This window comes from Lepus europaeus, chromosome Y (assembly GCF_033115175.1).
Source record: "Lepus europaeus isolate LE1 chromosome Y, mLepTim1.pri, whole genome shotgun sequence".
Classification (NCBI taxonomy): Eukaryota; Metazoa; Chordata; class Mammalia; order Lagomorpha; family Leporidae; genus Lepus; species Lepus europaeus.
Genome location: NC_084851.1, coordinates 2,855,323 through 2,882,757, shown reverse-complemented (window position 1 = coordinate 2,882,757; position 27,435 = coordinate 2,855,323). Strand labels below are relative to the sequence as shown.

The 27,435-nt window shown below is 37.6% G+C and overlaps 1 protein-coding gene across 1 annotated transcript; it reads left to right on the top strand.

The window, feature by feature from the left end:
• Positions 1 to 3,227: 3,227 nt before the first annotated feature.
• LOC133754208 (eukaryotic translation initiation factor 2 subunit 3, X-linked-like) lies at positions 3,228 to 26,999 on the top strand. The gene is made up of 11 exons (XM_062184720.1): positions 3,228 to 3,325; positions 3,880 to 3,943; positions 4,787 to 4,914; positions 5,005 to 5,126; positions 6,867 to 6,961; positions 10,298 to 10,456; positions 13,166 to 13,300; positions 14,969 to 15,063; positions 15,381 to 15,525; positions 24,036 to 24,205; positions 26,798 to 26,999. Exons 1-11 carry the CDS (start codon positions 3,257 to 3,259, stop codon positions 26,972 to 26,974), a joined length of 1,359 nt encoding a protein of 452 aa, XP_062040704.1. The 5' UTR covers positions 3,228 to 3,256; the 3' UTR covers positions 26,975 to 26,999.
• Positions 27,000 to 27,435: the final 436 nt, after the last annotated feature.

The following is a 27,435-nucleotide window of genomic DNA, read 5'->3' as shown; positions in this document are numbered from 1 at the left end:
TCAAATTGTTAAGTCAGCAACAGGAGTCACTGTGTACTTACGTCCCATGTGGGATCTGTCCTTAACGTGTTGGCTAATGTGCAGTGATGCTATAACTAGTACTGAAACAGTATTTTTACACTTTGTGTTTCTGTGTGGGTACAAACTGACGAGATCTTTACTAATTATATACTGAATCGATCTTCCGTATATAAAGAGAATTGGAAATGAAAAAAAAAAAAACCCTGGAGTTAAATTGGAAATGGCATAGAAAATTAATTAATTTTTTAAAAAATATATTATGTAGGATCTCTGTCTTTAATGTGCTGTACACTGTTATTTAATGCTATAACTAGTACTCCAACAGTATTTTTTTCACTTTGTGTTGCTATATGGGGGCAAACTGTTGAAATCATTACCTAATATATACTAAACTGAACTTCTGTATATAAAGAGAATTGAAAATGAATCTTAATGTGAATGAAAGGGGAGAGGGAGTGGGAAAGGGGAGGATTGCAGGTGGGAGGGAAGTTATGGGAGGGGGGAAGCCATTGTAACCCATAAGCTGTACTTTGGAAATTTGTATTCATTAAATAAAAGTTTAGTAAATGAAAAAAATTTTTTATTTAAGTTATTATAATTTCATGTATTTAATATATACATGTTCAATAATATAGTGATATTCCCCATCCTTTCTTGTCTCCTGCCCATGTTCCAAGCCTTCTTCCCACTCCCTGACCCATTCCCACTGTTAGTTTTTACAAAAATCTATTTTTGGTTTACTTAATGATTATAAAGTTAACACTACACTAAATAAAATAGTTCAACAAATAAGGAGAACCAAACACTGGAAGAGACAAGGGTGTTTAATAATCATTGAATCTCAAATGGCCCATTTCACAAAATTAATTTTTTAAAGTTTTATTTATTTATTTGAAAGACAGAGCTACAGAGGAACAGAGGCAGAAAGGGGTCTTCCATCTGCTGCTCACTCCCCAAATGGCCACAATGGCTGGAGCTGTGCTGAGGAAGCTGGAAACCAGGAGCTTCCTGCTCGTCTCCCACCAGGACACAGGAGCCCAAGCACTTGGGCTGTCTTCTATTGCTTTCCCAGGCCATGATAAAGAGCTGGTTTGGAAGTGGAGCAGCTGGGACTATAACTTGTGCTCATATGGGATGCTGGCACTGCAGGCAATGGCATTAGCTGCTACACCACAGCACTGGACCCGAAAGTTAAATTCTTACCAGTGATCTTTCAGATACTTCTTACATTAGAGCACCAGTGCATCTGATCCTAATCTACAAGGACTTACTGTATTTCACAATTTCTGTATGATAAACAAGTATTTTACATTAGAAAACCTAAGTAGGAACAAATATAACAATGAATAATTTTATAAAGGTCGAAGCCCATAGTTTCACACAAGAATGTGTATGGTCATGCTTCAGCTTAAACTAGGGCATAATTTCAGGGTGTTCAGCTACCTTGGAAACACAGGTAGGAGTCTTGATGAGACTGATTATAAAACTAAAGCACAGAGTAAAACAGTGTAGGACTTGTTAAGTTCTTCTATAGGGTTGACATTTTAGCATTTGATCACAACATCTCATATCCCCTTCCTCCTCCACACCCCCAATCAAGTCCCAGTTGCTCCACTTTCGCTTGAGCTCCTTGCTAATGGCTAGGGAAAAGCAAGGGCAGATAGCCCAAGCATTTGGCAGGGGAGACTTGGATGAAGCTCTTAGCTTTTGCTTCCTGGTTTCAACCTAAGTCAACCCTGACCATTGCACTCATCTGGGGAGTGAAGAAATGATGCATGATCTGTCTATAGTTCCTTCTGTATTAACATTGGCTTTCAAATAAACAAATTTTAAAAAATTATGCTTACCAGCTCAGGGGCTTTGTCAAATTAATCTTCTAGTATTAAATATTTCATCTGTAATGAAATATTCATCTGTAAATGAAAGCATACATCAATGGATAGTTATGGAGATAAAGTAGAGTTTGTTATGTACAGAGAACAGGATCACAGACATAATTGTCAATTATTTATTTGTGCTTACATTTTAATGTTTGCAGTGGAAAGCATTGAAGTACTAAGAATGCTTGGAGAAAATAAAAATTACTGACGTTAGCCATTCAGAGATGCTATTCTGTTTCCTTTCTCTAATTTTAATTTTATCATAAATGTAAACAGTGATTGCCATCCATTGATTTGTTTATGAATTGCCTACTACAGCCGGGATGGGGTAAGCCTCAACCACAAGCTGAAACTCCACTTGGGTCTTACAGTGGTGACAGAGTCCCAAGTCCTGGAATTTTGGTACCTTCTATGTGTGCGTTAGCAAGAAGCTAGATTGGAAGTGGGCTGGCCCAAACCAGGGACTCCCACTTTGGGCGCTACCTTCAAAAGCGGTAGTTTTAGTTTCTCCACTAAGTGGAGTCTCCACGTGTGATGTTATGATTGGTCACAGTTTTTTTTTCTTATCAAAATACCGGTTTGTCCGTATTCTAATGAAGTGGGTTTCCTTGAGTCCGCTTTTCAAAAACCTAAGTAGCTTCTGCCCTCTAATGGATGCATTCTGAGAACACGTTTGTGACGCTTAAAAAGCTGTGCCTTAAGATTTAGTGAGTCCTTCAATAAATAAATTGCATAAAAAAAGAAAAAGATTTAGTGAGTCCTAAACCGCTGTAGAGCGTACAGAAGGTAGCCTATTGGCTGACAGCGGTTCCGTGCTGTGTGCCCCTGTTCCGTCCACTGAGCCGCGAGACGCTCTAGTTTTAGTCACATAAATAGGATTTTAGAAGTGGGGGCGGGAGGCAGAAATGGTAGGGAACTTATTTGTGTTCCCAGGACAGTGGGCTCAACAGGGAGAGGAGAGGAGAGAAAAGGGGAGAGAGGGGAAGGGAGAGGAGGAGAGAGGAGAGGAGGAGAAAGGAGAGAGAAGAAAGAAAAAAAAAGAAAAGAGAAAAGAAAGGGTTAACCGATTGCGCGAACTCGCTTGAGTTACGTCACAGGCTTCGCAGCGGGTCTTTACTTTGGCTGCCCTCATTCTTGCCTGAATACAAGTCTAACAGGTATGAAAGGAACTTTTCGTAAAATTTCATATAATATTTCCTGCCAGTAAGCGTTTTAAAACAGTAAGCAGAGAAAGGTTATATAATGGGACCTATTGCTGTACTGGTCATTTTTTTTCCCAGGCATTGGTCCTAGTCGGCCTTTCCGCCTACGACCCCGCCCCCTCCACGGGCACGTCAACGTCTTCTCCAAGTAAGATGGCGGCTGGTCAGGTTGGAGTGACGCTGCGGCAGCCGCATCTTTCTCGTCAGGATCTTGCTACGTTGGTGAGATTTCTCTTTGAGATTGTAAAAAGTGAGCTTGTGTTGGAGAGTGGCGAGGTTTTTCGGGATCCGTTTGGGCGACACAGTTGGTCTGAATTAGAGGAGAGAGCCTAGAGTTTGTTGTGGAACCGCGCGAATGTCCCTACTTCCCCGCTGATTGCTAGGGTTCTTTCTGGATATTCGGTTATTTTTCCTACCCATCCTAGTGGTTTTCATCTTTGAAAGACTGGGAAGCCGACGTAGTTTAAATAATTAACTTTCTACTTCTAGTAAAACCATATAAAACATCTATATTTCACTTTTTAATCTCCTGAAAACTTGGTAGCTTTGCGGTTCGGATCTCTACAGAGTGAGCGTTGAAATTGTTCTGATGAATTAAGAGCTCTGGCGCTCAGATTCTGTTTCTGAAATACAAAGATTGCTTTTTGGGAACAAACTCATTTGTCTGAAATAATTAAGTAGATAATGGTGGGGAGATATAAATAAATAGTAAACACAAAGTCAAACCCCTAATGCGTCCTCCCTACATTGATTTAAAATAAAATGTTTGTTTGCAGGATGTTACTAAGTTGACTCCACTTTCACAAGAAATTATCAGCAGGCAAGCCACAATTAATATAGGTAAGAATAGCTGCATGAAGGGTGCTACATTTCTCATGACCTGATTTGACTGACTTGTGAAAGGGAATTCTATTCTTCCGTGTGATTAAGAGAATTATGACAAGATTCAATATTGAAGGAATCTATGTGAGTCATCAGTAAAACAACTAAATGACTTCCCAAAAAATAAAGAATGTGCTACATTTGTCTTAAGAATATGTTTCAACAGAAGTAAAGTATGTTTACACAGAAGTAAAACAACAGTAGTGCCCTATTCTTTATAAAAAGTTTAAGACACAAATGAAAAATTTGGCTTACCAAGATTATTTTAGATCACTGTTTCTAAAGTCTTTTTGTTGTTACCTATTTACCTGTATCCAGTATGTGTTTATCCTTAATTTGTGACTTTAGTAATTTACAAGTTCTGTAAATGTATTTCAGACTCTCATGAAAATCTAAATAAAACCTAGTAAGACTCATGCTTATTAAAAGATTTGAAACATTTACTTCTCACTTAATAGACTATTCTCCCTTAGGCTGGTTTTATGTTCCATCATGAATTCTGTACTTTTGTGTCCTTTTTTACCTGACTTTGGAAACACTAGGTAGTTTCTTAGCAAACAAAATTTATGCACCTTTTACTGATTGTTTAAATGTGATCATCTTGAGATTCCTCAATTGGATAGTTTACAGTTTTTAAGCCAAAATATTCAATTACATGAAAACTTCTCTTCATTTGTGTTTCATATTTAGTGTTGAAAGCATGCATTGATGACTTTACAGGGACTAGTAACTTAATTTTTTGCTTTCAACTACTGGCTATAATTTGCCGCATTTAATTTTTTTGTTGTGGGCTGTTTGCAGGTACCATTGGTCATGTTGCTCACGGGAAATCCACAGTTGTAAAAGCTATTTCTGGTGTTCACACTGTCAGATTCAAAAATGAACTGGAAAGAAATATCACTATCAAGCTTGGGTATGCGAATGCTAAGGTATAGAGTGTGCCATGGAAATACAATCCATTTTAGTTCATTTGTTGTCTGTACAAATGACAAACTCAATATATTTTTTGAAACCTTTAGATTTATAAACTTGATGACTTAGGGTGTCCTCGCCCAGAATGTTATAGATCCTGTGGAAGCAATACACCTGATGAGTTTCCTACAGACATTCCAGGGACCAAAGGGAACTTCAAACTAGTCAGGTAATCATTTTTATGCTAAACATGTCTGTTTTGTCCTGAAGTTGTAGAAATAAATGAATCTGTTAAACAATTGAAATAAATCCACTTGTTACAGATGCATTTCTGAAAAAATATGGGTAAAAGATAAATCTAACATTTTCTGGCCTTGGAAGTAGAACGGTTTATAAAAGTTGGTTAATTTTTTAAAATTGTGTTAGTTCAATAATAAATGTAACTTGAAAAGTTGATTGTTTTAAATATGTATCTGTAAGTTCTGTAAAGAAGGATTATGAGAACAGTGAAATCAGTACACTTATGTTTCTTTTTTTAGAGTTCTTTTGTTTCAAAAATTGTTTTTACTTCAAAAAAAGTATTGTTCTACTCCTGCTTAACATTGACCTACGTTTCATACTTTGGTTTGTTACCACATATAGTTTTAGGTGGGTTTTGATTGTATTTCTGATTTCTATGGGAGACCCTGGTGTCAACCAAATGATGGATGTAGAAATATTAGGATTAGCAAAGATAAGGTTAGATCATGAAAATACAGTTTTTAAATGGGTAATATAATTTTGTCTGTTTGCTTAAATGCTGCTGTTTTTGTATTCATACAGTTTCACTTAGCTTTTCAGAATGCTAGATATCTGTTAGCAAACTGTTTTGTGGATTATAGTTCTCATTTTGTCAGTGCAAATTATTTTTCAAAAGCAATTTATTCAACTTCACTTGGTCATGATAAAATCTGCATCATTACAACAAAATTTTGTATTATAAGTTTTTTCTATAAATCAATAATTATCCTGAAATTACTCTAAATTTCAGCATTCTTAATGCATTGTTTAATTTGAATTTTAGATATCTTGCACCTAAATTTATGCATGTTTGTAATTGTAATATTATCACTTAAAATTGTTGCCATTTATTTTCCAAGGGCTTTGCTCCATTTTTTAGAATTTTGCCATAATTAAATATTCATATATGTTGCAAAGAAAGCATATAATTGAAAACTTGTCTTTAGCTGATCTTTGACAGATGTGCTAGGGGAGGAAGAAGATGGTGCAGTATTTGGTGCAGGAGTTCCTAAAACAGACTCTTACGGATATCAAAGGTTAACGGTATATTTGATTATTAACTCAAGGCAACTAGGTAAAACAAAACTTTTAGATGTAAGTGTGAAGAAAATCCTTGGGGCCCAGGACTTGGTGAGAAGTTATTTGAGATTACACCATAAAAGAAAAAATGAGTAGGTTTAATTTTATCAAAATTAAAAATAATTGCCTTGCAAACACCCTTCTGAGAAAAAATGACAAGCTACCATAGCCAAGATAATATTTAAAACTTGCATTTTTCTGGGACTAGAATATGTAAAAAACTGAATATGCAACAGTAAAAAAAAAATAGTCCAATTAGATGATTGGCAAAAAACAATAGAGCATTTACAGTGTATCTTTTACTTGTATGATGTTGAGTTACAAATCTGTTTTTCTCAGTATGTTTTGTAAAATATATATATATATATCTTCAGGGATTTTAAAAGTATTAGATCCTGTTGGATAGGTTATATCTGCATACAGCTTACCTGCTTTATGATCAGTAATTTTAATTTCACCTGGTAATTTGATTATAAGATTCTTGAAGTACCAAATTTTTGTAGCAATTTATTTTTCAGCAAAATTAATTACTTCTGAAGTGATTAAGAAGTTTGTGAAATATATGTTTTTTAATTGATATGAAGGTTGACTGTCATTTCTTAATTGTTAGACATGTTTCTTTTGTTGACTGTCCTGGTCATGATATTTTGATGGCTACTATGCTGAATGGTGCAGCAGTGATGGATGCAGCTCTTCTGTTGATAGGTAAATTGATCAGAAATGATTTGGACAAATCAGTTTATAGAATGTCTGAAATACAGTAAAAGAGAATATTTGAAGGCATTATAATAGCATAAGTAACAGTTAATTGGGCATACAAATATAAATATTACCAATCCAGTATCACAACATACTGTCTGTGAGGCTACTATCTTGTGAGAATTCATATGATAACATGCAAAAGAAAAAGTCTTAAGAAGTTAATGGTGCAGTTTTCTTTCCCCGGAATGAGGTTCATTTTATTTAAAAGTTTTGGAATACAAAATATATGTTGGTTTGCTTGCTTATCTTAATATCTCTGTATTGTTCACTGGTTTATTTAGATGTCAGTATTACTCATGTTGACATCAAAGTCTGTTTGGAAATTTTCAAAGGTTATGCTTTTGGCTCTGTGTGAGTTGTTAAAATTTCTGTTTTGGAGGGTCTACATGGAGTTTATTTAAAATAATTGCTATACATTGGCTATCAGTTTCAAGTTCATAGAGTTCCTAAAACCAACCTCAGGTAGTCTGATAGAAGCACTGATTATAGTTTTTAGGAAAGGTATGAGACAGGGAGGGTTATTGTTTTTTTTTTTTTTTTTTTTTTTTTTTGAAGTAGCAGTTCCTTTCCCAACTTGGCTGTGTGACAATACATATGAAATACTGCCAACCTTGGGATGAACACTATGGCACATTGGTTTAGTTTAACCCATGACTTGGGCTGGGGGTGTCCTGTTTTATAATGCCTAGTGTCAGCATCAGTGACTTGGAACTTCCAACCCAACTTCCTACTAATGGTGCCTGGGAGGCAATCCAAATACATAATGCTCTGCCTGACCAAGTTGTAGATGTAATTTTTGGATGTAATTTCTGTCTCCTGGCTTTAGCCTGTCATGGCCCTGGCAGCCTTTGGGGAGTGAATCAGTAGCTGGAAGATGTCTCTCTTCTGTCTTTCCTTTTCTATCAATCTGCCTTTCAAACTAGTATGCTTTTTTGTTTTTTTTGTTTTGTTTTGTTTTGTTTTGTTTATATATAAGCTCTTCTGAATAGAGCCTTTACTATGGTTCTGTTTTATAGAATGATTGCCCCTATAATTGACAGATACTTTATGAACCAATGCGTAGGGTTTATTTATTTTTTTTAAGATTTATTTGGGGCCGACACTGTGGCACAGTAGGTTAATCCTCTGCCTGCGGTGCCGGCATCCAGTATAGGCACTGGTTCTAGTCCCAGTTGCTCTTCTTTCAGTCCAGCTCTTTGCTGTGGCCCAGGAGTACAGTGGAGGATGGCCCATAGTGGTTGGGCCCTGCACCCGCATGGGATACCAGGAGGAAGCACCTGGTTCCTGACTTCAGATCAGTGCTGCTCTGGCCATTGCAGCCACTTGGGGAGTGACCCAGCAAAGGGAGGACCTTTCTTTCTGTCTCTCTCTCTGTCTCTAACTCTGCCTGTCAAATAAATAAGTAAAATCTATTTATTACTTATTTGAAAGAGCTACACAGAGAGGAAAGGCAGAGAGAGAGAGAGAGGTCTTGCATCTGCTGGTTCACTCCCCAGTGGCTGCAACAGTTGGAGCTGCGCTAATCCAAAGCCAGGAGCCAGGAGCTTCTTCCAGGTCTCTCACATGGGTGCAGGAGCCTAAGGACTTGGGCCATCTTCTGCTGCTTTCCCAGGCCACAGCAGAGAGCTGGATTGGAAGTGGAAAAGCTGGGACTAGAACTGGCGCCCATGTGGGATGCTATTGCCTCAGGCCAGGGTGTTAACCTCCTGAGCCATAGTGCTGGCCCCATGTGTAGGGTTTAATAAGTAACTTAGGGTTACTTGGTGTTCATTGGTGCAGACATTTCTTGGGATGCCTACATACAATATTTGAGTGCCTAGATTGAATTCCCAGTTCTTCCTAACCTACCTTCCTGAAAACTTCTTGGAAGGCAGCGGGACCTCAAATTATTGAGATCCTGCCACCCATATTGGAGATCCTTACTGAGTTCCTTGGAGTTAACATTTGGGTAATGAACCAGTGGTTAGGGTATGTTTTGTGTGTCTTTGTCTGTTACTCTGTCTCTGTCTACTATATAAGCAAATAAAAATTTAATGAATTAATTATTTAAAAGATTTTATTTTATTGATTTGAAAAACAGTTATAGAGAGAGGTAGAGCGAGCGAGAGAGAGATCTTTCATCCACTCCCCAAATAAATTCAACAGCCAGAACTGAGCAGATCCAAAGCTTGAAACCAGAATCTTCTAGGTTTCTCAATAGGAGTTGGGACCCCAAAGACTTGGGCCATCCTCTACTGCTTTCCTAGGCCATAGCCGAGAGCTGGATCAGAAGTAGAGCAGCCGGGGCTAGAACAAGCACTCATATTGCATGCCTGCACCTCAGGCAGAGAATTAACTTACTATGCCACTGCGTTGACCCCAAGGCCGTTTATTTTACTAGAAGTATGGCAAATGGGTATACTGCTAAGCAAATGGATGTGATAGCTTGAGGAAGATGGTCTTTCTTTGGCATGTATAGCAAAATAGTTACAGTACTTTGTTCCTTGACTTTGAATATACTGTTTTTCTGTTTTGTTAGTAGTGAATAGCTCTATTAGCTATTTGTTGCCTTATAACAGTACTTCAGAAGTTAGTGACTTGGTGCTGCAGACATTTTCTGAGGCCCTGGAATTTTAATATTTCTGACTCAAGATTTGTTTTTAGTTAAATATGTAGTATATCTGCCATCAAGGCTGTTGCTTATTTATAGTCTGCTTTTGAGTTCACTTCAGTATCATGTGGATCTCTGCATAAGTTTAATTCATTACTTTAGGCTTCAAGTTTTTGTAACTTGGTTTGAGAAGTGACATGTCATTACCATGCCACATTATGTGGGCTAGAAATCATTAGCTATGTCCTGTAGTTAAAAGGGTGAAATTCCAGTAGGTATGAGTATCAGAAAGTGGATATCATGGAGGAGTGGGAATTTCTGTGGTTGTCTAAGTCAGAATACTTCAGTAGTTAAGAGTTCAAAGTTCTATTTTTGGCTATTCTGGTTATGTATAATAAATGAAACCTGAAGTACTTTTGTATATGAACAGTTCAAAAGCTGTGAGTAGGCTCTAAAATTTCAGAAACTAAAATTTCAGAGTCCACAATTGCATTTAGGATGAAGAATATACATTAAAAGACTCATAATTCAGTGAAATCTGACAATTTTAAATGGGTTATAGAGTAAATATTTGGCCTCAGGATCTAGAAATTTGCCTTGAGTAGGACATCCAGGGTTCTCTGTTGGGTCTCACCTAATTTTTAACCATTCACCTTGGTTTTTTACAATCTTTTTAAACACCAATTTAGCTGGTAATGAATCGTGTCCTCAACCTCAGACATCTGAACACCTAGCTGCCATAGAAATTATGAAACTGAAACATATTTTGATTCTACAAAACAAAATTGATTTGGTGAAAGAAAGTCAGGCTAAAGAACAGTATGAACAGATCCTTGCATTTGTACAAGGTAAGAAACTGAAATGTGTAAGAAATGTATCAATAAATGTGACAGGTAATTCAGTTATGATTATTCAAAACCAGATGAATTTACTTTTAGTAAGACTTGTTTCTTCACCTGGTACTTGACACTTTTGTTACTTTATCAGTAGACTAATTCAGAATGGGAACTCTGTGTCTTGAGTCCATATACTTTTTTAGGTAGAAATGAGGTTATACTCCAGAAACTTTGCCAGCAAGGTTGTTTTTGTTTTTGGTTTTTGGGTTTTTTTTTTGACAGGTAGAGTTATGTACAGTGAGAGAAAGAGAGAAAGGTCTTCCTTCCGTTGGTTCACCCCCCAGATGGCCACTATGGCTGGAGCTATGCCAATCTGAAACCAGGAGCCAGGTGCTTCCTCTTGGTCTCCCATGTGGGTGCAGGGCCCAAGCACTTGGGCCATCCTCCACTGCCCTCCTGGGCCAAGCACAGAGCTGGACTGGAAGAGGAGCAACCAGGACTAGAACTCAGTGCCCATATGGGATGCAGGTGCCACAAGGTGGAGGATTAACCAAGTGAGCCACGGCGCCGGGCTCTCCTTTTTTTTTTTTAAAGTCTTTTCCGCTAAAAATGGATGAAGACACTTTGCTCTTGGTTGATTTACTTCCTGATTATCTGATTATTCTGGAACTCATACTTAAATTTTCAGTAGTATGTTTTTACAGAGCTGGTGCTGGCCTTGAGTTCTTTTTTATTTTATTCCTTTTAAAAGATTTGTTTATTTGAAAGGCAGAGCTACAGAGAGAGATTGTCTTCTGCTTCTTCACTTCCCAAGTGGCATCCAGGACTGGTCCAGACCAAAATCAGTAACCTGCAGCTCCATCCAGGACTCCCACATGGGTGGCAGGGTCCTGAGTTACCTGGGCCATTGTCTTGTGTCTTCCCAGGCACAAGAGCAGGGTATTAGATGGCAAGTGGAGTAACTACTACTTGAAATAGTGCCCATGTAGGATGTTGGAAAAATCATGTGATGGCTTAACCCATTTTGTCACAATGCCAGTCTCATGTTGTGAAATTTTTTTTTTTTAATTTATATTTAACAGAGTTAATGAGAGAGATACAGAAAGAAAGGTCTTCCTTTCGTTGGTTCATCCCCCAAATGCTATGGCCTGCCTGCAGTGCCAATCTGAAACCAGGAGCCAGGCGCTTCCTACCAGTCTCCCATGCAGGTGCAGAGCCCAAGCACTTGGGCCAGTGAATTTTTATAATTTGTTTTTTCTTCTAAAAAAGATTGTTTTCTTTCTGGAGAAGATCTGATGCATTTTATTTTTGGCATTTGATTTCTTGCCCTTGTTATGTATCTGAAAGGCTGTGAACTCTGTTGTGTGGTTGTGGTTGTGGTCTATCCTGCGGAGTAGCTTGTTTGATAATTAATTGGAAGTAAATTTTATGTATGTTAGGCAGTCAGGGTTTAGTAAAAAATATGTAATTCTGTTTTGACATTTACTGAAGAATAAATCACGTTTTAAAGCTTGGAGAGGCTTGAGCTGTGGTGTAGCTGGTTAAGCTGCCATCTGCAGCACCAGTATCCCATATTGGAACCAGTTCAGCTCCCCACTGCTCCCCTCCTGATCCAGTTCCCTGGTAATGTATCTGAGAAAGTAGGGCAAGATAGCCCAAGTGCTTGGACCGCTGCACGCACATGAAACTCCTGGCTCCTGGCTTCTACCTGATCCAGCATGCTCTTACAGCCATTTGGGGAGTAAACCAGCAGGGTGATCAGTCCTCTCTCTCTCTCCCTCTCTCACTGTAACTTTGACTTTCAAATAAATTGATAAATCTGAAAAAAAAAAAAAAAAACAGTGAAATTTCTTTTCTAATAATGGCTGTATGTATTTTTAAAAAGATTTATTTGATTTATTTGAAAGAGTTACAGAGAGAGAAGTCTTTGATCTGTTGGTTCGCTCCTCAGATGGCTGCAACAGCTGGAGCTATGCTGATCTGAATCCAGGAGCCAGGAGCTTCTTCTGAGTATACCACACAGAAGCAGGGACTTGGGCTGTTTTCCACTGGGTTCCTAGGCTATTGCAGAGAGCTGGATTGGAAATGGAGCAGCCAGGACTAGAACCAGCACCCATATGGGATGGTGGTGCTTTAGGTCAGGGCTTTAACCCTGTCGCTACAGCACTGGCCCTGGCTATGTATTCCTTTTACCATATTTATCCTTTTACTGTATATGCTAATGTAAACTTACTTTTTCTGTTAAAGGGAATAGTATATCAGATAGAAAAACAGTATTGTGATATTTCTGAATACAATGATTTTTTGTCACCAGTTGATGCTATTTATAGGTGTTTGATGGAATAGTTGTACAAAATATATTTCTCTTAATTTGACAGGTAGTTATAGACAGTGAGTGAGAGACAGAGAAAAAGGTCTTCCTTCCGTTGGTTCACTCCCCTAATTAATGGCCACAGTGGCAGGCGCTGCAGCGACCCGAAGCCAGGAGCCAGGTGCTTCCTCCTGGGTCTCCCATGAGGATGCAGGGACCCAAGCACTTGGGCCATCCTCCACTGCCTTCCTGGGCCAAGCACAGAGCTGGACTGGAAGAGGAGCAACCGGGACTAGAACCCAGGGTGCTGGCACTGCAGGCAGAGGATTAGCCAAATGAGCCATGCCGTTGGCCCAAAATATTTTATTTAAACTAAAAAGTTACTAACTTTTCTGAATTTTGTCGTATAGGCACTGTAGCAGAAGGGGCTCCTATTATCCCAATTTCTGCTCAGTTAAAATACAATATTGAAGTGGTCTGTGAGTACATAGTAAAGAAAATTCCAGTACCTCCAAGAGACTTTACTTCAGAACCGCGACTTATTGGTAAGTACTTTTCTGTTGCCTTTTGACTGTTGACTTAATCTTTGCATTGTCGATATCCCTTTAAGGATGTTTTATTATTTGTTCTTTCTGTCAACTTGGTAGTAAATTATAAGCTTCATGTGATTTTTTTTGAATTTTAAATAGGTTTGTGAAATTCAAGGGCATCGTTCCATTCTGAATTAAGTGGCATACATCAAAGTTTATAATTAAGTTGAATTGATTATACTGTTGTATTGTCAGTGCTAGACTGCGTTACAAGATGAGGGACAGAATCCTAAATGATTAAGTATTAACTTTTTGTGCTAGGTAATGTATGGTATATGGATTGTTACATGTTTAAGATTGGATTAACAGTTTTTTATGAAATATGACGTTTTAATGAGTAGCAGCATATTGAGGCTGAAAATAAGTAATTTTTGTTCCATTAGTGATAATTTTTGTGTTTTTTAACTCAATTTAAATTTGTGCATCAATTATAAGAATGGTTTGATTATTTTAAGTTTATGGATATGTATTGGGTTTGTCACACTCAGGATTTTATATGTTTTCTGGAACATTTTTCTTGATTTTGATACACACTCTTCATAATCATTGCTGAGCTCACCTATGCATAAATTACATAGTTTGGGATGATAGTATGTTTTTATTACTGAACTCATATAACACAGAAGTGTTGAAAAAATTGAACAACACTCAAGAAGGTATGTGAATTCCATACCCCTTCCTGTGTAGCCTAGTCATATAAGCACATACATGCCTGTATATTTCTCTTGAAATGGGAATAGGGTTGTACTATAATAGGTTTGCCATAAAATATCACAGTCTCAATGGCTGAGGCAACAAAAGAATAATTCTTTTTTCCATTGTGAAGACTATGTATAAGATACATGTTATTGGCAACTTTGGCTTCTGGGATTCCTCCTTTGAGCTTGTGGTTGATTTCCATTTCACTGTATTTCACATGATATTTCTTCTGAGCATCTACTTTTGGGTGTCTCTCTTAAGGATTTCATTCAAGATAGGTTAGGGACTATTTTAAAGACTTTGGTGTGTCTATAAAGCTTAGTTTGTTTATTTTTATGTATGTGTGAGAGAGAGCACTACCAAGCTCCAATTTTCTGGTTCACTTCCCAAATACATGTAATAGCAGGGACAGTGGAATTCTATCTCAGTCTCTCAGATGGGTGGTAGGGACCCGAACACATGAGCCATTACCTGCTACCTTACATCCTAGTGTGTGCATTATCAGATCAAAGACTCAAAAACAGGCACTCCTCCTGTAAGGCGTGGGGACACCCTAAGCCACAGTTTGATTCACTGTACCATAGTGACTGTTCCCACTTTAAGTCAGTTGCATGCTTAAAAAAGAAGCTTTTTCCAAATACATATGAAATACATAGAGATTGAGGGGCACACAGTTAAGTCCAGAACAGTTGTCCTTTTCAAATAATTAGTTTTTGGTTTTTTTGTTGTTTGTTCTTAATAATACAGGTAAATCATAGATTGTTTTTTACTGCTCAGATTACTTTTCTGCTTTTCTTAATACTTAAAGCCACCTTGATTGTTGGTGTGATACTGTATCTTAGAAAAGATAATTGAAAAAATTATCTCTTTTGATTAAAATAACAAAATGGACTGCATGGTTTCTCTTTTTTCTCTTTTCCCCAGTTATCAGGTCATTTGATGTTAACAAACCTGGCTGTGAGGTTGACGACCTTAAAGGGGGTGTAGCTGGTGGTAGTATTTTAAAAGGAGTTTTAAAGGTAAACTGAATTTTAAACTTCCACTAAGCAGAACAATTATCATAAAAATCAATTTTTGAATATTTTAAAGAGAAATATTTTATTTACTTTTCCTTTTAAATGCAGTTATCTTTTATGTCTGTACTCAGGTTTGTATAGATAATAACTTAAATTTAGTGGTTACAACATTAAAATAAATTCCTGTATTTTGATTGTTAATCCTTCTGTTGTAATGTTTAAACTTTGAGATACAATTAGTGATTTTTTGCTTCAGCAGTCTACCTCTTGGACTGTTTACATTTAAATGCTCCAAAAACTTCCAATTTTTTATGTTTCAGGTGGGCCAGGAAATAGAAGTCCGACCTGGTATTGTTTCCAAAGATAATGATGGAAAACTCATGTGTAAACCAATCTTTTCAAAAATTATATCACTTTTTGCGGAACATAATGATCTTCAGTATGCTGCTCCAGGTGGTCTCATTGGTAAGACTTTTTCAACTGAAAGTTTAGAATTTTATTTGTGGCTATTTGGGTTACTTTTTTATGTAAAATGGAAAGGAGTATTTCTGTAATTAGGTATTTTAACTTAATGTGGAGGCCATAGATGGCAGTTATTCATGTGGCTAAGGTTTCAGTCGTATTTTGTTTTATGAATAACTTTTTAGCATTAATAAAGTTACTTGACAGTATTTAAGATATATCACTATATTTTTATTTACTTAGCTTCAGTTGCTTACATTTTTGTAAAATGGTAAGTTATGGAAAAATATACTTTGTATAATGAGATCGAAGATAACAGTGGAATGGACTTTAGAGAATAACTTTTAGAGGAATTGCTAAAACTATTTGATGGGTTTCTGATTTCATATATTACCATTCACCAATAAAGACAAGGTTTTATGACATTTTGTTGTCTTTTACAGTAAGACTAGAGTATAAAATGTTAGAAGGAAAATAAGTGGTCTCCCGCTTTTGTGTGTCTTATTTATATGTTTCTTTGAAAAAATTTCCTTATTGTATTCTGACCAGGTTTCTCATGAAAAATTAACTGATAATCTTTTTTTTTTATATAAGTATTTATTTATTTATTTATTTTGTCTCATTTTTTTTTTTAATTTAATAAATACAAATTTCCAAAGTACAGCTTATGGATTACAAAGGCTCCCTCTCCCCACAACTTCCCCCCTACCCGCAAACCTCCCCTTTCCCACTCACTCTGCCCTTCCATTCACATCAAGATTCATTTTCAATTCTCTTTATATACAGAAAATCAGTTTAGTATATATAAAGATTTCAACAGTTTGCCCTCACATAGCAACACAAAGTGAAAAAATACTACTAGTTATAGCATTAAATAACAGTGTACATCACATTAATGACAGAGATCCTGCATGATATTTTTTAAAAAAGATTGATTACTTTTCTATGTAATTTCCAATTTAGCACCAAGGATTTTTTTTTTTTTCATTTTCAATTATCTTTATATACAGAAGATCGCTTCAATATATACTAAGTAAAAATTTCATCAGTTTGCACCCACACAGAAACACAAAGTGTAAAAATACTGTTTCAGTACTAGCTATATCATTACTTCACTTTGGACAACCTAATTAGGACAGATCCCACATGGGATGTAAGTACACAGTGACTCCTGATGTTGATTTAACAATTTAACACTCTTGTTTATGGCGTCAATAATCTCCCTAGGCTCTAGCCATGAGTTGCTGAGGCTATGGAAGCCTTTAGGGTTTGCCGACTTTGATCCTATTCCAACAGGGCCATAGTCAAAGTGGAAGTTATCTCCTCCCTTCAGAGAAATGTGCCTCCTACTTTGACGGCCCTGTTCCTTCCGCTGAGATCCTTCATTTAGGTCTTCTTCTTCATCTTTTTTTTCCCAGAGTGTCTTGGCTTTCCATGCCTAAAATACTCTCATAGGCTCTTCAGCCCAATCCAAATGCCTTAAGGGCTGATTCTGAGGCCAGAGTGCTATTTAGGACATCTGTCATTCTATGAGTCTGCTGTGTCTCCCCCTTTCCATGTTGGATCCTTCTCTCCCTTTTTTTGGTTTTATCAGTTAGTATTAGCAGACACTAGTTTTGTTTGTGTGATCCCTTTGACTCTTAGATCTATCAGTGTGATCAGTTGTGAACTGAAATTGATCACCTGGACTGATGAGATGGCATTGGTACATGCCACCTTGATGGGATTGTATTGGAATCCCCTGGAACTTTTCTAACTCCATCATTTGGGGCAAGTCCAATTGAGCATGTCCCCAAATGTACATCTTCTCCCTCTCTTTTTCTCATTCTTATATTTAACAGGGATCACTTTTCAGTTAAGATTTAGACACCTAAGAAGAATTGTGTGTTAATTACAGAGTTAAAAAAAAAATTCTCAAATAGATAAAGTATTACATTGTACATCAACAGTCAGCACCATAGCTGATCAACTCACTATTTCTTATAGTGTCCATTACACTTCCACAGGTTTCCCTTTGGTGCTCAGTTAGTTGTTGCCGATCAGGGAAAACAAATGATATTTGTCTCTTTGGGACTGGCTTAATTCACTCAGCATGATGCTTTCCAGATTGCTCCATCCTGTTGCAAATGACCGGGCTTCATTGTTTTTGACTGCTGTATAGTATTCTATAGAGTACATGTCCCATAATTTCTTTATCCAGTCTACTGTTGATGGGCGTTTGGGTTGGTTCCAGGTCTTAGCTATTGTGAATTGAGCTGCAATAAACATTAATGTGCAGCTGGCTTTTTTGTTTGCCAATTTAATTTCCTTTGTGTAAATTCCAAGGAGTGGGATGGCTGGGTTGTATGGTAGGGTTATATTCAGGTTTCTGAGGAATCTCCAGACTGACTTCCATAGTGGCTTAACCAGTTTGCATTCCCACCAACAGTGGGTTAGTGTCCCTTTTTCCCCACATCCTCTCCAGCATCTATTGTTGGTAGATTTCTGAATGTGATCCTTTCCAACCTGGGTGAGGTGAAACCTGGTTGTGGTTTTGATTTGCATTTCCCTGATTGCTAGTGATCTTGACCATTTTCATGTGTCTGTTGGCCATTTGGATTTCCACTTTGGAAAGATGTCTGTTGAGGTCTTTGGCCCATCTCTTAAGTCGCTTGTTTGTTTGATGTTATGGAGTTTCTTGATTTCTTTGTAGATTCTGGTGATCAACCCTTTATCTGTTGTGTAGTTTGCAAATATTTTTTCCCATTCTGTCAGTTCCCTATTCACTTTCCTGACTGTTTCTTTTGCAGTACAGAAACTTCTCAATTTGATGCAATCCCAATAGTTAATTTTGGCTTTGACTGCCTGTGCTCCTGGGGTATTTTCCAAGAAGTCTTTACCTGTACCTATATCTTGCAGGGTTTCTCCAATGCTTTCTAATTATTTGATCGTGTTGGGTCGAAGATATAAGTCTTAGTCCATGTTGAGTGAATTTTTGTGTAAGGTGAAAGGTATGGGTCTTGCTTCAAGCTTCTGCACGTGGAAATCCAATTTTCCCAGCACCATTTATTGAATAGACTGTCGTTACTCTAGGGATTGGTTTTGGATCCTTGATCAAATATGAGTTGGCTGTAGATGTTTGGGTTCATTTCTGGTATTTCTATTCTGTTTCATTGGTCTATTCACCTGTTTCTGTATCAGTACCATGCTGTTTTGATAACTACTGCCCTGTAGTATGTCCTGAAATCTGGTATTGTGATGCCTCTGGCTTTGTTTTTGTTGTACAAGATTGCTTTAGCTATTCGAGGTCACCGCTGTCTCCCTATGGATTTCAGCATCATTTTTTCCAGATCTGAGAATGCCTTTGGTAATTTGATTGGTATTGCATTGAATCTGTAAATTGCTTTTGGGAGAATGAACATTATAATGATGTTGATTCTTCCAATCCATGAGCATGGAAGATTTTTCCATTTTTTGGTATCCTCTCTATTTCTTTCTTTAAGGCTTTGTAATTTTCATCATAGAGGTCTTTAATGCCCTTGGTTATGTTTATTCCAAAGTATTTGATTGTTTTTGTAGCTACTGAGAATGGTATTGAACTTAGAAGTTCTTCCCCTGCCGTGGCATTGTCTGTGTATGCAAAGGCTGTTGATTTTTGTGCATTGATTTTATATCCTGCTACTTTGCTAAACTCTTCGATGAGTTCCAGTAGGCTCTTAGTAGAGTTCTTTGGATCCCCTAAATAAAGAATCATATCATCTGCAAAGAGGGATAGTTTGAGTTCTTCCTTCCCAATTTGTATCCCTTTAATTTCTTTTTCTTGCCTAATAGTTCTGGCTAAAACTTCCAGAACTATATTGAAGAGCAGTGGTGAGAGTGGGCATCCCTGTCTGGTACCAGATCTCAGTGGAAATGCTTCCAACTTTTCCCCATTCAATAGGATACTGGCTGTAGGTTTTTCATTAAATTGCTTTGGTTGTATTGAGGAATGTTCCTTTTATACCCAGTTTGCTTAGGGTTTTCATCATGAAAGGGTGTTGTATTTTGTCAAATGCTTTCTTTGTGTCTATGGAGAGAATCATATGGTTTTTCTTCTGCAGTCTGTTAATGTGGTGTATCACGTTGATTGTTTTGCGAACATTGAACCATCCCTTCATACCAGGGATAGATCCCACTTGGTCTGTGTGGATAATCTTTCTAATGTGATGTTGAATTCTATTGGCCAGAATCTTATTGTGGATTTTTGCATCTATGTTCATCAGGGATATTGGTCTGTAATTCTCTTTCAATGCTGCATATTTTTCTGGCTTAGGAATTAAGGTGATGCTGGCTTCATAGAAAGAATTTGGGAGGGTTCCCTCTTTTTCGATTGTTCTGAATAGTTTGAGGAGAATTGGGGTTAATTCTTCTTTAAATGTCTGGTAGAATTCAGCAGTGAATCCATCTGGTCCTGAGCTTTTCTTTGTTAGGAGGGCCTTTATTACTGTTTCAGTTTTTGTCTCTGTTATGGGTCTGTTTAGGTTTTCTATGTCTTCCTGGTTCAATTTAGGTAGGTTATATGTGTCCAGGAATCTATCCAGTTCTGGTAGATTTCCCTGTTTTCTGGCATACAAGTCCTTGTAGTAATTTCTGATGATTCTTTTTATTTCTGTGGTGTCTGTTTTGGTTCCGCTTTCATCTCTGAGTGTATTGATTTGAGTCTTTTCTCTTTTTTTAGCTAGTTTGGCCAATGGGGTGTCAATTTTGTTTATTTTTTCAAAAAACCAGCTCTGGTTTGCTGCTGATTTTCTAGATCCTTGAGATGACTTGAAAGCTCATCTATTTGGTGCCTTTCCAATTTCTTGATGTAGGCACCTATTTATATAAACTTTCCTCTTAACACTGCTTTTGCTGTATCCCATAGGTTTTGGTATGATGTGCTGTTATCCTCATTTACTTCCAGAAAATTTTTGATTTCTCTTTTAATTTCTTCTAGACCCATTGTTCATTCAGGAGCATGTTGTTCAACCTCCATGTGTTTGCATGTGTTCTAGGGGTTCCCGAGTTGCTAATTTCCAACTTTATTCCTTTATGGTCTGAGAAGCTGCATGGTGTGATTCTAATTCTTTTGAATTTGCTGAGACTTGCTTTATTGCCTAGTATGTGGTCAATACTAGAGAAGGTTCCATGCACTGCTGAGAAGAATATAAAATCTTTAGATGTAGGATGAAATGTTCTGTAGATATCTGTTAGGTCCTTTTGAGCTATAGTGTCATTTAAACCTACTGTTTCTTTGTTGGTCTTCTGTCCTGTTGATCTATCTCTGAGAGTAGAGTATTGAAATCCCCCAGAACTATTGTATTGGGGTCTATGTCTCTTTTTAATTCCCTCAACAAGTCTTTTAAATAAGCTGGTGCCCTGTAATTAGGTTCATATACATTGATAATCATTATATCTTCCTGTTGAATGGATCCCTTAATCATTATATAGTGTTCCTCTTTGTCTCTCCTAATAGTTTTTGTGGTAAAGTTTATGCTGTCCGATATTAAGATGGCTACGCCTGCTCCTTTTTCATTTCTGTTGGCATGGTATATCTTTTTCCAGCCTTTTACCTTCAGTCTGTGTGCATCTTTGTTAGAAAGATGTGTTTCTTGTAAGCAGCAGATAGATGGGTTTTGTTCCTTAACCCAATCAGCCAATCTGTGTCTTTTAACTGGATTGTTCAGGCCTTTAACGTTTAATGTGACTATTCTTTGCCCTATCATTTTTGGGTTTCCTGTGATTTTTTGCTGTGAGGTTTCCTTCCTTTACCTTCTTTCATATTAGTGACCATGTTTCTGTGTTTCTGTGTGTATGACATCTTTAAGCATCTTTTGCAGGGCTGGATGTGTGGCGACAAATTCTTTTCAATTTCTGTTTGCTGTGAAAGGTCTTTCTTTCACCTTCATTCACAAATGAGAGCTTTGCAGGATATAATATTCTGGGCTGGCAGTTTTTCTCTCTTAATACCTGGGCGATATCTCTCCATTCCCTCCTCGCTTGTAGGGTTTCTGAAGAGAAGTCAGCTGTGATTCTAATTGGGGATCCTCTGAGAAACTGATAATCTTTTAAGAATCCTTTGTAAATGACTACTAAATTGTTTGCTGCTTTTCTTTTAACAATTTGAGACATGTCTTATGGCAGGGTAGATCTTTTCTTGGACATGTAGGTTAATCCCCCTCCCCTTTTTTTCTAATGTGGGAAGTCTGTACTGGTTACATTTCTTCATGTGCTTTTTTTGTCTTCTCCCTCTGGGACTTCTTTCCCATTTGTTGGTATGTTTTGTGTTCAGGTCCCTGATACTGTTCATTTGTCTTTTTCTTTTTCTTTCTGTTCTTCAGGCTGGATAATCTCACTATTTTGAAGTTTGCTGATTTTTTTTTTTTTTCTTTGTGCTTAATGTGTTTTTCATACTGCTGTTGAGCTACTGTGGGGTGTTTTTTGGCTTAATACATTACTTTTTTTCAGATTGTTCTGTTGGTTCTCTAATACATACTTTTTAACTTATAGTTAGTGTTCTTTTTAATTTTTTAAAGATTTATTTATTGAAAAGTCATAGTTACACCAAGAGAGGAGGAGAGGCAGCGAGAAAGGTCCTCCTTCTGCTGATTCACTTCCCAGCAGGCCACAATGGCTGGAGTTGCGCCAATCTGAGACCAGGAGCCAAGAGCTTCTTCCAGGTCTCTCACTTGGGTGCGGGGGCCCAAGGATTTGGGCCATCTTTCACATCTTAAACTGCTTTTCCAGGCTACAGTAGTGAGCTGGATTGGAACTGGAGCAGTCGGCTGCTTTGCTGCATTACAGCATTTAAAATATTTTCTATAGAATATTATGATTCAGGTGTAAAGCAGGAAGGCACAAACACAGAAATCAAAGCATTGTAAGAAAGAACTGTCTTAAAGAGGCAGATGTTACAATTACTGACAATATTTTTTAAGACAGCATTTTTAAAGTGTTCTATAGACTAATATAATATATTTAAAATACTAAAATATGAGGACAAAGTGTTATCAAATAAACAACAATACACTGTGGCCTAGTGGGTAAAGCTACTGCCTGCAGCGCTGGCATCCCACCATGGTGTTAAAAGTAGGTTCTACCCTACTTAGACAATTGTTAGGGTCTGCCCTACTTGTTAGAATTGCTTATCTAGTGAGTTTCTGAACTGATGTTTGTATTCTTTCCAGGTGTGGCCTCCAAAAAAGTATTTGCTTGTTTAGCTTAATGTTTCGGTAGTATTTAAACAGATTTGTATAATGCCTAATGTTACAGTTGTTGGAAAGTGACTGTGTGTTATAGTATATTTTTCAAAGTTCAGCCAGATTCTTGATACCTGTTCTCAAGCTTTTACTTGCAGTTTTTGAGACCAACTATATAAGAAAGCTTAAGATCATGTGAGACAGTCCAGCTTATCTATTTGGCCTTATAGGAATATGTGAGACTTCACAGAATTCCCACTGACATCTCATTACAAAACTTTTCTTTTTTAAATTTTTTGGTTAGTGTGTAATTTGTCCTAGATGTTATCTTTTATGGTTAAATTTTTAGCCTCTGATCATTTTCAATAGACGCTTCCTTGGGAAAGGCTTTTTGTAGTGGGCATACAGTATTGAAATCATTTGTTCTAAGGAAAACCCCAAAACATCAAAAGGTACATCTCCAGGAATGACGCTAGAAAAGAACCTGTAAAGAACCCTGTTTTGTTTTCTCCTGGTAGCTGCCAAGCTGGATTTTACTGCAACACACATTAGTTTGTGATGGTACCAACTAGGTGGTAGACAAAGATAAAACCAGTGCAATTTAAAATGTGACCAAACTCATTGTTCTTACTGACATCCCAGACATTTGTCTTTTCTAACTAATATGTTGTAAATTATTAAAACATATTTTCTATCTTCATTAAGGTAAGTATGAACTACATCTGATTAAGACAGGAGTCATTGCCTTTTTTATAGTTATAATAGAAAATCTTATTCCTTAAATTTAAAAGGAAAAGTGTTTCTGGTGTTTTGTGTTTTTTGATGAAGAGTGATTTTTTTTTTTTTTAAAGTTTTGATTACTTGTTTAGAAGGCAAAGATACAGAAAGGCAAAGAGAAAGAGAGAGAGGTCTTCTATCCACTGATTCAATCCCCAGATAGCCACATTGGTCCAAAGTCAGGAGCCAGGAGCATCTTCTGCGTCTCCCACATGGGTGCAGGGGCCCAAGGACTTGGGCCATCTTCCACTGCTTTCCCAGGCCATAGCAGAGAGCTGGATTGGAAGTGAGCAACCAGGACTAGAACTCATGCCTGTATGGGATACTGGTACCACATGTGGAGGCTTAGCCCATTACACCACAGAGCAGACCTCAGCTGTGATTTTTTTAAAATAGGATTTTATTAAGCAGCTATTAAGTGCTATTATCAAATACAACTATTAAATTGCGTAGTATATGCTATCCTGGTATGACTAACTTTAGCTTTGAATACATTTTAAGTAAACATAGATATAGAAATTTGTGTGTCTTTTGTGTTAGGTGTTGGAACAAAAATAGACCCCACTTTGTGCCGAGCTGACAGAATGGTGGGGCAGGTGCTTGGTGCAATTGGAGCTTTGCCAGAGATCTTCACAGAACTGGAAATTTCTTATTTTCTTCTTAGACGGCTTCTAGGTGTACGTACAGAAGGAGATAAAAAGGCAGCAAAGGTAAATACTGTTTATCATTCTAGTTTTTTGTTGTTGTTTTTTTTTTTTTTTTTTTTTTTTTTACAGGTAGAGTGGACAGTGAGAGAGACAGACAGAGGAAAGGTCTTCCTTTTTCCGTTGGTTCACTCCTCAGTGGCCGCTGTGGCTGGTGTGCTATGGCTGGCGCACCGCGCTGATCTGAAGCCAGGAGCCAGGTGCTTCTTCTGGTCTCCATACGGGTGCAGAGCCCAAGGACTTGGGCCATCCTCCACTGCACTCCTGGGCCACAGCAGAGCTGGACTTGAAGAGGGGCAACCGGGACAGAATCTGGCGCCCCAACCCAGTGTGCCGTTGCTGCAGGCAGAGGATTAGTCTATTGAGTCATATCGCCGGCCTTACCATGCTAGTTTTAAAAAATATAGTCAGAACATGTATAACCTGTTTAGTATTTCATTCTTTTGTAACTGAAGGAAAGGTAAATAATTTGAAATTTTTCCATATGGCAATCAGTTATAAATCAAGTAAGAAGTTAAAAAAGGCAAGTAGTAATTGTGTTAACATATTATAAATAAGTAATAGTACTTGTGACTCTAATGGTACTTTTAAGATTCCTTTCACAAAGATAGGAAATTACCTATTCTCTGTTGGCAAGAATACAGTCTGAGAAAGAATAGATTTGCAGTGTTTTTGTAGGTCCATTATATTGATAGTTGCCAAATTTTAATGTGCACGTTCCCTGAAATTTCACTGCAGATTTATATTTTAAAAACTACTTTTTTTTTTAATTAAACTTTTATTTAATGAATACAAATTTCCAGAGTACAGCTTATGGGTTACAATGGCTTCCCCCTCCCAAAACTTCCCTCCCACCCACAACCCTCCCCTTTCCCGCTCCCTCTCTCCTTCCAATCACATCATGATTCATTTTCAATTCTCTTTATATACAGAAGATCAGTTTAGTATATATTAGGTAACGATTTCAACAGTTTGCCCCCATATAGCAACACAAAATGAAAACAAATACTGTTGGAGTACTAGTTATAGCATTAAATAACAATGTACAGCACATTAAAGACAGAGATCCTACATAATATTCTTTTTTATAAAATTAATTTTCTATGCCATTTCCAATTTAACACCAGGTTTTTTTTTTTCCAATTATTTTTATACACAGAAGATCGATTCAGTATGTAATTAGTAAAGATCTCATCAGTTTGTACCCACGCAGAAACACAAAGTGTAAAAATACTGTTTCAGTACTAGTTATAGCATCACTGCACATTAGCCAACACATTAAGGACAGATCCCACATGGGATGTAAGTACACAGTGACATTCCTGTTCATGGCGTTAGTAATCTCCCTAGGCTCTAGTCATGAGTTGCCAGGGTTATGGAAGCCTTTAGGGTTCGCTGACTTTGATCTTATTCCGATAGGGTCATAGTCAAAGTGGAAGTTCTCTCCTCCCTTCAGAGAAAGGTACCTCCTTCTTTGATGGCCCCATTCTTTCCACTGGGATCACACTCACAGAGATCTTTCATTTAGGTCTTCTTCTTTTTTTAAAAAATTACTTATTTATTGAAAGAGTCTACATGAGTAGACCTCCAAATCCATTTGACTATTGTCCTGTTATGTGCCTTCAGGAAATTCCCTTCCCTTCCGTTTCCCTTTCCCTTACCTTTTCCCTCTCCCTTTCCCTTTCCCTTTTCCTTCCCCCCCCCCCCTTCTTTTCTTTTCTTTTTTGACAGGCAGAGTTATAGATAGTAAGAGAGAGAGACAGAGAGAAAGGTCTTCCTTCCATTGGTTCACTCCCCAAATGGCCACCACAGCTGGTACTGCGCTGATCCGAAGCCAGGACCCAGGTGCTTCTTCTGGTCTCCCATGTGGGTGCAGGGCCCAAGCATTTGGGCCAACCGCTGCTGCCCTCTTGGACCACAGCAGAGAGCTGGACTGCAAGAGGAGCAACTGGGACAGAATCTGGCGCCCATATGGGATGCGGGTGCTGTAGGTGGAGGATTAGCCAAGTGAGCCACAGCATAGACCCTGGGGACATTTTCAAACTCTTCTGTTAAAGTCTGTTTAAAATTCTTAGGAGCTTAATGTAGGAGGTATAACTTAAAAAAATGTTCAAATGCCGCATATACCTGTTTTTATTTTATTTGACAGAGTTAGACAGTGAGAGAGAGGCAGACAGAAAGGTCTTCCTTCCATTGGTTCACCCCCCCAGATGGCCACTATGGCTGGAGCTATGCCAATCCGAAACCAGGAGCCAGGTGCTTCCTCTTGGTCTCCCATGTGGGTGCAGCGCCCAAGCACTTGGGCCATCCTCCACTGCCCTCCTGGGCCACAGCAGAGCTGGACTGGAAGAGGAGCAACCAGGACTAGAACCCGGCATCCCTATGGGATGCTGATGCCACAGGCGAAGGATTAAACAAGTGAGCCATGGCACCACCACACCTGTTTGTTTTAATAAATGTATTTTAGAATGTAAATTCTTTCCTTTAAATTTTTCTTTAAACTTATTTCTAACAATGTTTAGTGAATGTCCACATTAGTTTTGAGTTCAATTTTAGATTTAAGTGTTTTTTTTTTTTTTTCTTACTATTTTTCTCTAGGTACAAAAACTATCCAAGAATGAAGTGCTAATGGTGAACATAGGATCCTTATCTACAGGAGGGCGAGTTAGTGCAGTCAAGGCAGATTTGGGTAAAATAGTTCTCACTAATCCTGTGTGCACAGAAGTAGGAGAAAAAATTGCCCTTAGCCGAAGAGTTGAGAAACACTGGCGGTAAGTTTTTGGCCATTGCCATGCTCTAGTCAAGAAAATTCCAATTTTTCTTGTCTAACTTAGTTCTTGATGGTGTAGACATAAAAACACATGTACACACAGCACAGTTTTCTGAAGTCAATAATTCTTGTGTCTTAAATTTTCAATTATATATTTGGATGACCAAAATCTGTGTATTCAATTTCTGTTGTAAATCTACAATTCAGTCTTTCACACCAAAAATTGTTTTTTACTTTCCTGCCATATCAGACACAGCTGAGACAATATTAAACAGGCCAGGGTTCATAATTCAGTTGTCCTTGGCTTTTTTATGGATATGTAATACAGGGGCATATATAGTGTTTGTAAATAAGCATCTAAAAAAGTTTACTATTTTCTGATCACTTGAATAGGTTTTATGTACTTCTGCCTCCCAGTATTATATTGTATTTCTTGAGAATAAGGATATTCTCTTGTATAACTAAT